This window comes from Aquarana catesbeiana, linkage group LG04 (assembly GCF_042186555.1).
Source record: "Aquarana catesbeiana isolate 2022-GZ linkage group LG04, ASM4218655v1, whole genome shotgun sequence".
Taxonomy (NCBI): Eukaryota; Metazoa; Chordata; class Amphibia; order Anura; family Ranidae; genus Aquarana; species Aquarana catesbeiana.
Window position 1 is genome coordinate 178,513,347 of NC_133327.1, and position 15,279 is coordinate 178,528,625.

The 15,279-nt window shown below is 36.0% G+C and overlaps 1 protein-coding gene across 1 annotated transcript in view; it reads right to left on the minus strand.

The window, feature by feature from the left end:
• The window catches only part of PAX3 (paired box 3), a 71,391-nt gene extending 56,979 nt beyond the window's left edge, over positions 1–14,412 (minus strand). The window contains 4 exon segments of the mRNA XM_073628897.1: positions 12,851–12,982; positions 14,219–14,275; positions 14,278–14,328; positions 14,331–14,412. Coding sequence (XP_073484998.1) covers positions 12,851–12,982; positions 14,219–14,275; positions 14,278–14,328; positions 14,331–14,412 — 322 coding nt within the window.
• Between the last annotated feature and the right edge of the window lie 867 nt (positions 14,413–15,279).

The window sequence follows — 15,279 nt, forward strand, 5'->3', positions numbered from 1 at the left end:
TCACGCTGCTAACTAAATAGTGTATATTCCCATATATAAACCCCATTGCACTGTTTGTAAAACATGAGTTATTGAGCACCATCTTTTTTAGAAAAGCAGCCTGTTGTAAATCTGAAAAACACATGAAAAGAAGCCTAGAGCTCCACTTACTGGTTGGTAATGTAAAAATATGAAATAATAATTTGTGATAATAATGTCATATAAATTATGATTATATATATATATATATATATATATATATATATATATATATATATATATATATATATATATATATATATATATATATATATATATATATATATATATATATGTATATATATATATATATATATATATATATATATATATATATATATATATATATATTGCTATTCCTAGTTATAACAAAGAAATTATATGCAAAACATTATAAATTTGCTTTAAAACAAAATTAGCAAATATTACATTGCCACAGCCAGTGCTACATGAACTGTTGCTATTTAAGTAGTATAGTCTTGCTGCACATGTGACCAAATTGCTTTAAAATAATAGTGCTAAAATGAAATTAAACGTATTGATGATACATCTCACAAGCAAAATATTTTAATTACAGCAACCTGTTCTTTAATCATAAGCACTGAGATCAAAAGCATAATTAATCTGAATCTAGTCATTCAGAGACCAAAAAGCCAAAAATCCACAAAAGGGCTTAGCAGCCAAATAGGATTTTCCAAGACAGATAAACTGAAATGATCACCCTTTGATCTCATTAGGAACCAATAACAATGGCATATAAAACACAAGGGGCAAAGCCACTGGCTTCTCTAGAGGTGACAAAGGTATCAACAAACAACTACTTAATCAATATTTGCCCAGAGAGACTACTTAAAGACATCCTTTTCACATTCTAATGCCTGGTTGTAAAACAGCTGTAAAGCAACCTCTAAGATGAGGTATTAAAACAACTTAATTACCTTTTTACTGTCCCCTTTGCTGTATATACAGCCAGGATTAACCATATGTCTGCTGTATGGGACCTAACCATTGCACTGCTGAACATTGACTATCTAGAAATACTGAAAATAGCATTTCTGTACTTGAAGGAATATTTACAAAAATTAGAAATAACATTTATTGACTACATTGTGTCTCTGTTTTCCCTGGTTTCTTCAAGGAATCAAATGTTTTAAATATATAAAGTAAGCACACCACATAACAAAAATGCTTTAGCAATAATGTTGTATTAGGCCTATACGTACAATTATACATTAGGTACAAATATCCAAATATGACCTATCACATCAGGCATAATACAGCATAGGTATTCGCCCCACTGTTAATTAAAACAACAAAAGTACATGCATGTATATAGGTACAGTGAGCACCACATAAGTCATATAGCAGCTGATGTTCAGAAATACATACAGGAATTGAGTACCCAAAATGGAACAATGAGAAGGATAGCTGAACCAGACCCTGGTGAAAAGAGAGGGGAAGATAACAAAATCCAAAATTTTGGGGGTGTAAGAACCACTTTCTCAAGAACCTCCTTCTCCAAGGAATCAACAAAGGAGAAATGTATATTCCTAAGGTATCATGCAGAAACAAATTTAACAAATAGGAATAGGTGAACTGCATTTTTGCCTTCGGGAGATATGTGTCAAAATTGCCATACCAATACTGGTACTTGTAAATAAAGTTACAAAAACATCACATGTGGTGATCAAGCCACCTAGGGGGTAATTCTGACCACAGGAAGTGCTGGTTTTTCCCATGCAGATATCTTCCAGCAGGATGGGAAATCTCAGCAACCAATATGCAAATGGGATATTAATTTCACCAAGTGTGCACCACACTGTAATGTCAGTCAAGTTAGAGAAAAAGAACATGGTGGATTCAAAAGGTCCAAGACGTTCACTAAGCAGGAAAAGTCTGCAAGTTTCTTGTATGGCTAAATAAACTGAAGAAAGACATTTGCCCATGAAGTTCTATCTTTAAATTGTATCTGAAGCCAAAACCTGTTTTTTTTAGATCTGAATGTAGTAGGCAAAGGTTAAAACCCTGAGGACATTTATTGCTTTGTGCCCATTAGGAAGACTTCCCTTCCCTTCTTCTGGAGACCAACAGGGAGTAAAAGAAGTTCTCTACAGAGTGAGAGCAATTTCCCTCTTAGACAATTGTTAAGATAACAAGTGTTCCCATTGGAATATTTGTTCTCACATTGAGTACCAGTGACAGGGATACAGACAGTATCAATTTGGCAGAGGTTCTAAGTCTTCCCCACTATTGCTACAACTAAATGGTTATGGCTATACTAGACTTTAACCCCTTGAAGACACACAATATCCTCTAACAAAGCACGGTCCACTTCACTAGAGACTTGCTTGAACTTCCATGATCAGCATCCTACTTTTCAGGAGCACCATCTTGTCTTCTCTGGTGACTAAGAAGTAATAAAGTTTGTGTGTGTGTATATATATATATTGATATAAATATATATATATATATATATATATATATATATATATATATATATATATATATATATATATATTGATATGAAGTACAAGTGTAACTTTAATATCTATCGTTAAACTTGTAATTCATATCATTATTTAAATGAAGCAGTAAGAGGGCAGTTGAATGCAACAGTTTAACACATAAAACATGATTATTTGTGCATAAATGCAGATTTTAACATACTTAAAGTGGCTGTAAATCCCAAAAAAAACATTAAAAATGAGCTTTTTGTGAACTTTTTATTTATTTATTTTTAAATTAAACTGTAGAGTTGTACATGGACAGTGATGTTGTAGGTAGAGTGTATATGGATGTCAATCTTCCCTTTAACTCCACCTAAAGAATACGGATGCTTCCCAGGTCACCATGGAGCTACAGAGCTCCTGGGATAGGTGACGTGGCAGAAGCTGTCAAGCATCCTTTTGCATTTACAACCAACAGAGCTGGAGTCTAGCGTGATCATATGAAATTAATAAGCTATAAAATAAGATATTAACAAGGATAGTAAATCCGCAGGTCTGCTGCTTTGTTGCAGTAGTTTTGCAGAGCAGCCTGGGGCTGCTCTGCAAAACCACTGCAACAAAGCAGGAGAACTGTGGATTTACCATCCTTGAGGATATACAGGATCCATTTACACGCTACTTTGGAGGAGAGGAGACCAGCTAGTGGAGTACTATTGTGCCTGTTTGAACACCTATAATCTAGTGGTCCATTCTTTGGGTTAATAGGCCCCGTGTATTGGTGTTCGGTGGAGGATTTACTACTATTTACCTGTAGTATTGTCTGGTCATACACATCGGGTGACCCCTAAGATATATGGACTTTTTATGAACTCGTGCTGTTTACATATTAGTGTCTGAGGACACTTAGGAACGTTCATGTTTTATTTGTCTTTTAGCGCTACATATTTTTTCTTTTTATGTTTATATTGTTGCAAACTTTTTATGACAGCTGCTTTTTTAGAGCCTAAGCACAGTGAAAATTCTTTATTTATAATATATTATTATATTGGCAATTATTTGCTAATAAATGCAGGCCAAATATTATATTTGTCAGCAGGCAATAAATTTACTGTTACTTTATGTTTTCCTGATGGCAGTGATTTGCTTGCACACAAGACTACACAACTACTAGGCTGTCACACTCATTTACCAGTCAGTCACATATGTTCTAAGATTGTTAGTGACATGTAACCAGCCCTTAGATTTACTGCTTAGCGATCCAGTCTATTTCATCTTACATGAACCACAAAGCTATTGTAGTTCCGCTCCATTACTCAGAGTTAAGAGTGTGTAAAGCTGGATGAGCCCCCAGCATCTCTACTACACAGGGGAGCGCTATGGCCACACTGTGCCCTGGGCACATCACCCCTCTAACGGCTCACCTGTCACAAATATTAGCAGTTTAACGGAATGCACCCCGCAACCCTATTTTGGTCACAATCCTAGGAGCTAGTAAGATCTATAACATTTTTAAATAACTATTGTCACCAAAGTAGAAATTTTCAATTTGTTAATTAAGTTGCTCATGCAAACTTTTCTTGAAAAACAAAGTTGTACTCTTTTTTATATTTACTTAGTCACCAACATTTCAGCGAATTCAGACTTCCCTTTAACCTGCTTAGCTCTCTAAACAAGGCATACCATTTCCCATACCCAACATCCACAAACGAATATCCCGTGCCTTCTCTGTGTGTAAAACTACTAGGTCAAACAAAGCCTGACATTTCTCTTGTATATTTCTTCTCCTGATTTATCCCCTCCAGAATTTTCAGCAGCCCACCAGCATATTAAGATACTGTCTGTACACTCTCCATAAAAATATCTTGCTAGCATGGTGCTGACCTCCTATGCATGCCATTTACAAACAGTAAAATTAGTATAATACATGACTAACATGAAATAAACATCAACAAATAGTAAATTATCCCCAGAACTATCCCCAGGGATAAAGACTAACATATGTTTAAAGAGAAGCACCATCCCTTGGAAATCAATATATATCTATATATATATATATATCAATATATATATATCGATATATATATATATAGATATATATCTATATAGATATATATAGATATAGATATAGATCTATATATATATAGATATAGATATGTGTGTGTATATATATATATATATATATATATATATATATATATATAGCACTGCGTAATGCTATATCACATCAAACAGTGGCACAAACCACACACACTGCACCACAATAAACTGTACATCTGTCTTTGTACATCTGTCAGCAGGAAGCTCCTTACATGATCACATCTGTCCACTATAACTGTTTAATGTTTTGCTAGGTGTGCTTTTGAAGGATTTTTATATTTAAAAATATGGAATTTATAAAGATGATTCTATAATCTGGTCTTTGTCATTTATTTTAGTGAAGAATGCATGTGCACACAAGTGCTCAGACGCTGCTTTATGTGAGGACTACTACAGTGGCTAAGTGGTTGGCACTTCCTCCTAGCAGCACTAGGGTCGCAGTTTCAAATCCCAACCACGGCACTACTGGCCTGGAGTTTGCATGATCTCTCTGTGCCTGCGTGGGTTTTCCCTGGGTAATCCGGTTTCCTCCGACACTCCAAGGACATGCTGGTAGGTTAATTGGCTCCTGTCTAAATTGGCCCTAGTATGGGTTGCAGGAAAGTAATTTGCATGATTCACCCATCAACACAGGCAGTGCTGACAGGGGAATCCCTTCTGCAAAGGAGGGCCGTCCCCACCAGGAGAAGGCAGTAATTACCGCTAGAGGCTATAGCAGCCGCTTGCAATATTCGCAAGCGAATCCGGCAGGCTGGTTGTACCCAAGTTGATCAGTCAATCAAATTGGTACATTCAGCCAGCCCATTAATGATTCGAATATCGGTCAGTTCAGCAGGAAAAGTGTATGGTCGGCCTATGACTTAGGGGGGCACTCATTCAAACAAGCAGACAGAACCTGGAGCAGCTGTGCATAGCAACCAATAGGCTTTTGTTTTTCATTTTCAAAGCTTAACTGAACAAACTGAAGATAGAAGCTAACTGGTTGCCATGCATAGCTGCTCCAGATTCTGTCTGCTCAAGTTCTGATAATTTTCTCCTTGGGTGACAAAGTGGAGGTCAATGTACCAAAAATGCAGCATGCAGGGCTCTTGTTCAAGGTGGTTTAAAGAAATCTGTTGATGAGAAAGGACCCTGTGAAAAACAATCGATTTCCATATGTCCATAACTTTTGCCCACCCTGTAAAATGCAGCAAATGTAAAAATATAATTTAAAAGGGCATAATATATTCCCAATATAGTTATAAGTCCTTAGGCTTTGTTCATAGGTTTGAGAGGTAACTATACAGGTAAAACCAAAGGTTTCCAAAGGAAATGTAGGTGCGGTGGTAAGTATCCTAATGACTATACTATGGAAATCTTGGCCAAGCTGCTCCATACAGACGTATGAGATCATACCACTGAAAGTACCACAGAACTGGTGCTAAAACAACTAGGGCTAAATGCTATCTAGATCTCATAAACTGATATAATATATTTTTCCTTTACAGGTTCACATTCTAAGCTCCATTACATAAAAGTCTGTTTGTGGGTCACCTGTCCTGGTGAATGTGAGACAAATGCCCTTTTTGTCCATTTATTAATGAGACCCTGGAGGGTAGTAATGTAGAGTTTTTGACCCTGGATAGTAGTATCAGGATGACCATCTAAGTGGCACATGACTTAGCTGCAGGCAGATGAAAGCTGGGCAACAAGTCCCTGATTGTCAGGTTGCATCTAAATATTTAAGCTCTGGGTTGGCAGTCGCGTGTCCCATATACAGCGCTGCTCTGTGCACGTCCCGTGACCACAGCGACAAAATATGTCTCTGTCCCTGCAAAGAAGCTTTCACTAAGAACAAAACCATGTCTGTAGAGCAGCCATGTGTACTCCTTATGCCAGATCCCTTTCAACTTCCTTACTAAAAGTCCCCTATTCAAAGTTGTGAAACCTAATGGTTTGCAGCTAATGAACTACAAGTACCAGCAGGCAGGGGGCTAAAGTACAACAGCTGAATGCTGTGTGTGCATGTGTGTGAGATCCTATTAACATTACTCAATTCACTTGTTATGTATACTTGCTGTGCTTTCTGCTTATTAGTGTAGTATTGATCCTCTTACTGCTTATCTGTAGGTTATCTAAGACCCATAATGAATAACGAACCACATTAAAATATGTTTGTGCCTTGTCCTGTAATTGATTTTATCTCAAATGCCACTAGACTGACAATCAACAAATCCCAACACAAATACCTACATGAAAATATAGTATGACAATCACAAAACAATGTAAAAGCTACATTCAAAATTTGTTTTATGTAAACTTTACAATAGGAACTAAAAATATGTGCCCAGTTGACTTATGCTATAGTAATACTATAGTTTCCCAGGCCCAGAAGAGTTTTGATTTGGCCACTGGAGTGCGCTAGGCCTTCCCTTTTATTTTCATCCGATTTTAATTTTATATTATACTCCCTGTTGCAGTATTTGACTTCTGTTAGGCACCCTGGAGATCTTTTCCTAGTGTTTAGAAAACCCTGAACATCTTGTCCAGATTCTGCCATCACAAGGGGTTAAATAAAAGAAATAGGGGAGGCTGGAGAAATTTCACGAATGTTTGCCCGGGGCTAGAGAGGGCGGGAATCGTTCAAGATGAAAGTGAGAAAGGAAGAAAGAAGTCAATTTAATCTGCCTCCCGAGCTCAGAGATTGGGAAGAGTTTGCACAGAGTCTATTGGGGCTGAGCGCCTGACCAGGGACAAATGCATTGTGACGCCGCCTGGGGGCCAGTTCCACTCTGCATGGGGGAAACACAGGGACCCATTCAGCTGGCAGCTCTTTAATACACTCCGCAGAGCTGTAAATGTCACACTGAGCAGCAACAGAAATATTTAGAGGACCCAATTCACGTTTAGAGCAGACAATGTGGATGAGGACACAGAATAAAAGGAAAAAAATAGGCTCTTCCTATTTTGTGTTTGGGAAATTAGGTTCCCATATGAGCTGGGAGACTTGTCCCTAGCGCTGAACTCTGAGATGAGGCCAACAGAACAGAGAAGACACTTCCAATTCATCCTAGTAACATATACAACTTGTCATAAGAGTCCTATAATTGTCCATAAGACACTTCCAATTCAGCCTAATACTAATACAGTTTACAGGATTTGTCATAAGAGACCAACAACTATCCAAAAGAAACTTCCAATTCATCCTACTATGATACAGGGCTTGTCATAGAAGTCCTACAACTATACAAAGAGACACTTCCAGTTCTCCATACTACAAAGATACAGGACTTGTCTTAGGGGGTCCTACAACTGTCCAAAAGACACTTCTAATTCATCCTCCTAATATACAGGACATTTCATAAGAGTCCTACAACTGTCCAAAAGAAATTTCCAATTTATACTACTACTACTATACAGAACTTGCCATGGGAGTCATACAATGGCACAGAAGAGATACTTCCCATTAGTCCTACTACTAATATACAGAATGTCCTAGATGGAGCTTCTACATTTATGCAACTGCTACTAGAATTACCATGGAACCAAGTCACCAATGGGAGAATGCAAAAAGCAATCATACATGGCAGTGGTGAAGTGAAGCCATGTGGTTGATTTAGGGCCTATTTCCACTGAGGACTTATGCCCTGTACACACGATAGGATTTTCCGATGGAAAATGTGTGATAGGACCTTGTTGTCGGAAATTCCGACCGTGTGTAGTCTCCATCACACATTTTCCATAGGAATTTCCGACACACAAAGTTTGAGAGCTTGCTATAAAATTTTCCGACAACAAAATACGTTGTCGAAAATTCCGATCGTGTGTACACAAATCCGACGCACAAAGTGCCACGCATGCTCAGAATAAATTAAGAGATGAAAGCTATTGGCTACTGCCCCGTTTATAGTCCCGACGTACGTGTTTTACATCACCGCATTCAGAACGATCGGATTTTCCGACAACTTTGTGTGACCGTGTGTATGCAAGACAAGTTTGAGCCAACATCCATCGGAAAAAATCCATCCTACTACTGCTATACAGGACTCGCCATAGGAGTCATACAACTGCACAGAAGAGACACTTCCTATTCTACTACATTAACGCAGAAGCTTCCTCTAGGACATTCTGTATATTAGTAATAGGATGAATGGGAAGTGTCTCTTCTACTAGAATTACCATGGAACCAAGTCACCAATGGAAGAATGCAAAAAGCAATCATACATGGCAATGGTGAAGTGGAGTCATCTGGTTAATTTAGGGCCCATTTCCACTGTGGATTTGTTACCACATACTTTACTTCAAAGCGCCTCAACACACATTTAACATGTAGGTTTGATGCAATGCTATTTATTCTGAATGACATCTGAAGGCCCTTTGCTGATAGGCATGGGTTGCAGTGCAATTTCCACATGTGCCAATGCATTAGAATGGGTTGAATGGGCTCCCCAACACACCACAATGGACCAAAAATTAATATGGCAGCATTCTTGGCAGAACAACACACTACATGTTGCACTGTGCTGCAATTTATATCCATTGGCTGAGTACATTGGGGTGCTATTCAGGATAAATTTATCACATTGCACCAACGCATGTTATATGAGTTACTGCAATGTGATAGTGTAAGTGGGCCCTATATTGCCACGCTGCATTAGCACACATGCATTAATGTGCATTGTCAGGCATTGCACTGAAACAGCCTATTCATTTAATTGGGCTGGGTAACAAACCAAAAAAGGGGGTATGCACTATTATTAGCAGTACAGTGCATGGAAACACATATGCGTTGGGAAGTTACTCTGGGGTTCCCTGGAGTGCGTTACTGTAGCGTGCCGGTGTGAACAGGGCCTCAAGAAGTCTGTTCACTCAACAAAGTGCTTTTGAAATTTCCCTCACATACAACCGGGTGTTCAAAACGAAGAGTTTCACCTTATTTACTATTGTTTGCTATCATAACCCCCGATTTGAAATACCATATATATGATATATAAATATACATATGTGTGTGTTTGTGAGTGTATATATGTATATATAATTCTGTATGTATTACCACTGTAAATATAATATGTAATATATACATAACAATGTATATATATATATATATATATATATATATATATATACAGTGTATATAATATATATATTATATTACTGGTATATAAAACATAGTGAACAGTTACTTAATGAATAAATTCAAGCTAAATTAAAGTTAAAGGAGGAGTGTAAAGGGTTAACCTGTAGTCCTATGAGGCAGGAACATTTCATCCAGTAAAGCTGGTGACATTTATTTCTCGGGCTTCAGAAATCTCTTCAGAAATCAAAAGCAGAGAAGAGAAAAGTTTCTTTTCATTCTCAGTTGCATTGTCCCTAATGATATCCATTTGTTGTTAAGGCATCAAGAGTCTGCTGGTACTGTAAGGAGCCAAAGTCCCTGTGTCCTCTGGCCTGCCACTACCACAAGGGGGCGCTAGGGACATTAGGAACTACTAGGTGCCCCAATGCATTGAGTTGGAATACTCAGACACACAACTTTTCTTTTTAGCATCTGTATGTATCTAATATGACTATATTCTATCTATCTATCTATCTATCTATCTATCTATCTATCTATTTCTCATCTCACCATCTATGTCTTAGATGAATGGATGCAGCCTAGAGGGGTTAATGGTTCACTAAGTTTCTTTCACTGATCCTGCAAGCCCAAAGACAGCCCAGAGACATTTTGTAGGTAAAAGTGGCCTTTTTTCTTTCACAGTAAAGAGTCCATAAAACTCTCAGTAGCAGTGGCTATTGAATTATTCATCCCTCATTGCAAGCCCATAATGTCTTTTCTGAGGCTTTTGTGAGGCAGCTTTCTCACTCTTTTCTCCCTGAATTATAAAAAAGGCAGCCTCTCCTTTGTCCAGCCCAAGCTGCTTCTAGCTGAAGCTTTGTCTGAGCAGAGCTAAAGTGTGAGTTTCAATGGACTCTCCTTCCTTTGTCCCCCAAGTTCATCTCCAAGTGTAGATTGTGTATGGAGAGGCTCCTTTGTCATCCATGGAAAAGTTGTACAAATGTTTGACCAGCTCATTTGGTACTTTTTGTCCCTTCTAGTGCCTGTATAGGGACACCGATGGCAATAATAGCAGGCAAGCCCAAAGTGCCTCATTACACTGGGAGACAGACAGGTAGACAGGCTGTATGGAGGGATGAAGAGTGCCAGGAGACTGCAATGGAAATATCTTCTAGGCCATCTATATACACATATAGCTACATGCATGGCTATATATATATATATATATATATATATATATATATATATATATGCATGTGTGTGTGTGTATATATTTCTATGTATTCTAATAAAATAAGCCTATCAATACAAACACTCTAATAATAATAATAATAATATTCCCATCATCTATCTATATATTATATATATATATATATTATAGATTCATGCACACAGACTTTTCTTTTTTCTAGGACTGATTTGGTATATATATATATATATATATATATATATATATATATATATACACACACACATACAGATGAGTATATCTGTACTCTAATAAAATAAGCCTATCAATACAAACACTGTCAGAGCAATATTTATATTCCCATGATCTTCCAAAAAAGAGAGCACACATAATTATCTATAATAAACTGGAACATTTCAGGTTATTGTAGATGTATAGTAAAAATTGTTTTGGTTGTAACTGCATACTGGACCCTAATAAGGGTCATACTGGTTAACCCTAAATACTGGTTTGAGGAAAGAAAGAAAGAAAGAAAGAAAGAAAGAAAGAAAGAAAGAAAGAAAGAAAGAAAGAAAGAAAGAAAGAAAGAAAGAAAGAAAGAAAGAAAGAAAGAAAGAAAGAAAGAAAGAATCGATTTATTGACAGTAGATTTTCTTTTTCTATAAATTGATTTTTGCTCTCTCTGAGAATCTGCATTGGGGAAATACAGGGCTTCTGTTTCTCATTTCTTCGAGGACAAATGTTTCTGTTGGAATGGAATTATTATCAAAGGCCCTGAAAACAGCTGAAATAAGTTTGAGTATTGCGAAGGAAGTATATCATTTCAAGGCCCGGGTCTGGGTGGCTGGAGGGGCCGGCAGGGAAGGGGTTAATAATGGGGGGGGGGGGGGTAGGATGGGTTGTGCTGGGTCAGATGACAGTTACAGAACAGATCTCCTTAGGAAATAAAGTTTATGCGGTTCCCCCAGCCAGTCCCTCATGGAACACAATCTGGGACTCCTGTGGTTTCCTATTGATGTCTAAAACTAATCTGCCAGGCTCTGTTAAAACTTCCATTGCCTTTCTTCAGCCCCCTAGTCCCCTCCTGGATACTATCTACTACCCCTGCCATCGGCATACACAGGTCCTGGGATCCAGGATCCTCTAATATGTGTCATGTAAAGAGCAATCGTTGCACAATGCCTACACCATCAGCAGCAGCATGTCCAGGTGGAGCTGGCCGGACACCGACAGCACACAACAACCCATCAACCAATAGGAGCACAGCTCTATACCAAACAGCTACCTCCATCACAGGAACCAAAATACCAAAATAATACTCCAAATACCACAATCACAGCAAGTGTCCTCTGGGTACGAATATGCATGGTCAAAAAAAAATATAGATATATAGATATCTATATATATATAGATATCTATATATCTATATATCTATATAGATATATATATATATATATATATATATATATCTATATATCTATATAGATATAGATATATAGATATATAGATATATATATCTATATATCTATATCTATATAGATAGATATATAGATCTATATAGATAGATAGATATCTATCTATATAGATAGATATCTATCTATCTATATAGATATATATAGATATATATATATATATATAGATATATATATATCTATATATATATATATATATATATATAGATATATATATATATCTATATATATATATAGATCGATATATAGATCTATATATATAGATATAAACATGTAACCCTCCAGCTGGGACTATAGTTCTTCAGCGTCAAAACTAGTGCAAAGGAAAGATTTTGATTATGCCTTTTCCCCAAACAGGTAACAGTTTTTTCACCGGAGGGGGTTATCTACTAAAGGAAATCAGGCTGTATGGATTTATACAATTTGTGAAAAAATAAATAAAAGTAATAGTAGGGAATCCCTTTGCGGCCGTCAATGGGACACAATATGGAGCAGAATAGCAGCAGGTTGTTCGGTCCACATATCCCATCAATGAACATCCTTGTGTATATACAGGTCAGTCCCAGCTGGAGATATATCAAGTAGGCTGTACCTCTCTCTCTCAGGATCCCATCTATACTGTGCTTCGTCCTCTTCTCCTGCTCCTCCTGCTCCTTCCTCTCCAGGTCATCCTCATCCTCACCCTTCCCAAATTTACTCCTCAAGATGCGACTGATGGAGCTGACTGCAAGGAAGAATACAGGGCAGGCTTGTAGTTTCATTCTGACAATTTTCCACCTTCCCATAATTATCTGCCCATGCAACATTCCGAGAGCATGTACACAGCCGTATACTAGTCCAGACTATGGGGGAGTGTGGTGTGACATCAACTATACATGCCAACATTTTCCTTTCAAAACATCTATGGATTTCATGGCATCTTGCTGAGCCATTAAGGAAACACTGTAGCAAATTATATAAAGGAAATGTCCCATCAATTATTGTATTAATGTCACTGTTTTATATTACAGAAATTGGTGTTTCACTAAAATCTATTTAACAGTTACTAACATTTTATTTATTTATTTATTTATTTATTTATTTATTTATTAGCAAGCAGAAGTTGCATCCAATGTAAGGACAGACAAAAAAGAACAATTTTTTTTTTTTTTTGTCAGTGACGACTAGTTAATAAAGTTACCATGAGGTCACATATATAACATTTAAACATAAATAAAACATTTTTGTTTAAATTACATTATTTTTAAAAGTTATTAATATTATTATAACTATTGTTGTTATTATTATTATTATTATTATTATTATTATTATTATTATTATTAATATCAATTATAAAGTTATTATTATGATTACCACTACTACTACTACTATTGTTCAATACTTGTATAAATATATAATTAATGTCTGAATATTATTATTATTATTATTATTATTATTATTATTATTATTATTATTGCAACTACTACTACTTCTGTCCAGTACTAGCAAATAAAGCTACTTGAAATTACTTGAATCATCTATAAATAATGAATGCTTAGATAATAATAACAATAATAAAAGGAATAATGATGATTTCTATTATTATTAATAATATTATTATTATTTTATTTGAATGATGATGATTGTGATGAATAAGATGAAATATATTCTATAGATTAATCATTATTTTATAAGAAGGTCTGTATGAATTGGCCACTCATTCTTATTAATTGGTGTAGGAATTCCTCCCCGGCAATAAAAGCATTTTAGGCTGTCGCTGTGTGCACTTTACAATAAGAGCCTATTAACATGTATGCAATAATGCAGACTGTGGTTAATATTTGATGGCTGCAGTTGGCTCCACGGGAGGAGCCATGGCCTCTCCATAGAGCAGCAATCAATAGATTTTATTGCCTAAGTGATGGGGCCGCTTCTAATAGAGATGGATGATCTGGATTATCAATATTAATGGCTGTAATACCTGAAGGAACGGTATTTCGATCACAAACTCCGTCCTTAAGTAATTTATCTCGAATTTCCAGCTGAACATACCCGGGTTGTCTCGTTTAAACTCTTCAATCTTCTTCTCACATCTGGAGTGGTCACCTGCTTTAGATAGAAGAGGACAATAAGGTGAGTCCATCGGCTGGCAGCAGCTCCTGTCCATGCACACATACACAGAGGAGGGGAGATCACCTTACACCCCTAAAATTATGGCCTGACAATTCAGAAGCTCGCAAAAACCTCACATCACATTAAACAAATGCCACAAGTAGAGAAATAACTATTCCTGCACCCTACACTACCAGGAAGGAGGGCTACAGATGGGAATGGATGATGAGGACACTCAAATCATCCACCTAATCATTTGTATTATAATTGCTATCATCTGTCTTCTTTACCATTTGCAAATCTGCCCCCCCCCCCTTTCACACAGTTTTAGAAAACATATTACATATTATATTCATATAAACACATACACAGCATGCACACTAGGCTTCAAAAACTCCAGTTCCCTTGGCATAATAACACGTTCATATCTCTATTTACAGGGTTTAGTTTAGTAGAGTTTTGTATTTTTTCTGCCAGTAAACTCAAATCAGAAACGCAACATGATAGATAGATAGATAGATAGATAGATAGATAGATAGATAGATAGATAGATAGATAGATAGATAGATAGATAGATAGATAGAAATATTCCAAATCCTTAAACACACATAAAAATATATTCATATATAAATAATAAATATATGAAACAATTAAACATTATTTAAACACAAATATTATATATATTATTTTGTAAACATAATTTATATATATATATATATATATATATATATATATATATATATATATATATATATATATATATATATATATATATAATAAAATAATAATAATAACGATAGATAGATAGATAGATAGATAGATAGATAGATAGATAGATAGATAGATAGATTGATTTGTTATTATTATTTTTATTAGCTTAGTGAAGCATATATATCTATATTTTAACCATTAGGCGTAATTATCAATTGT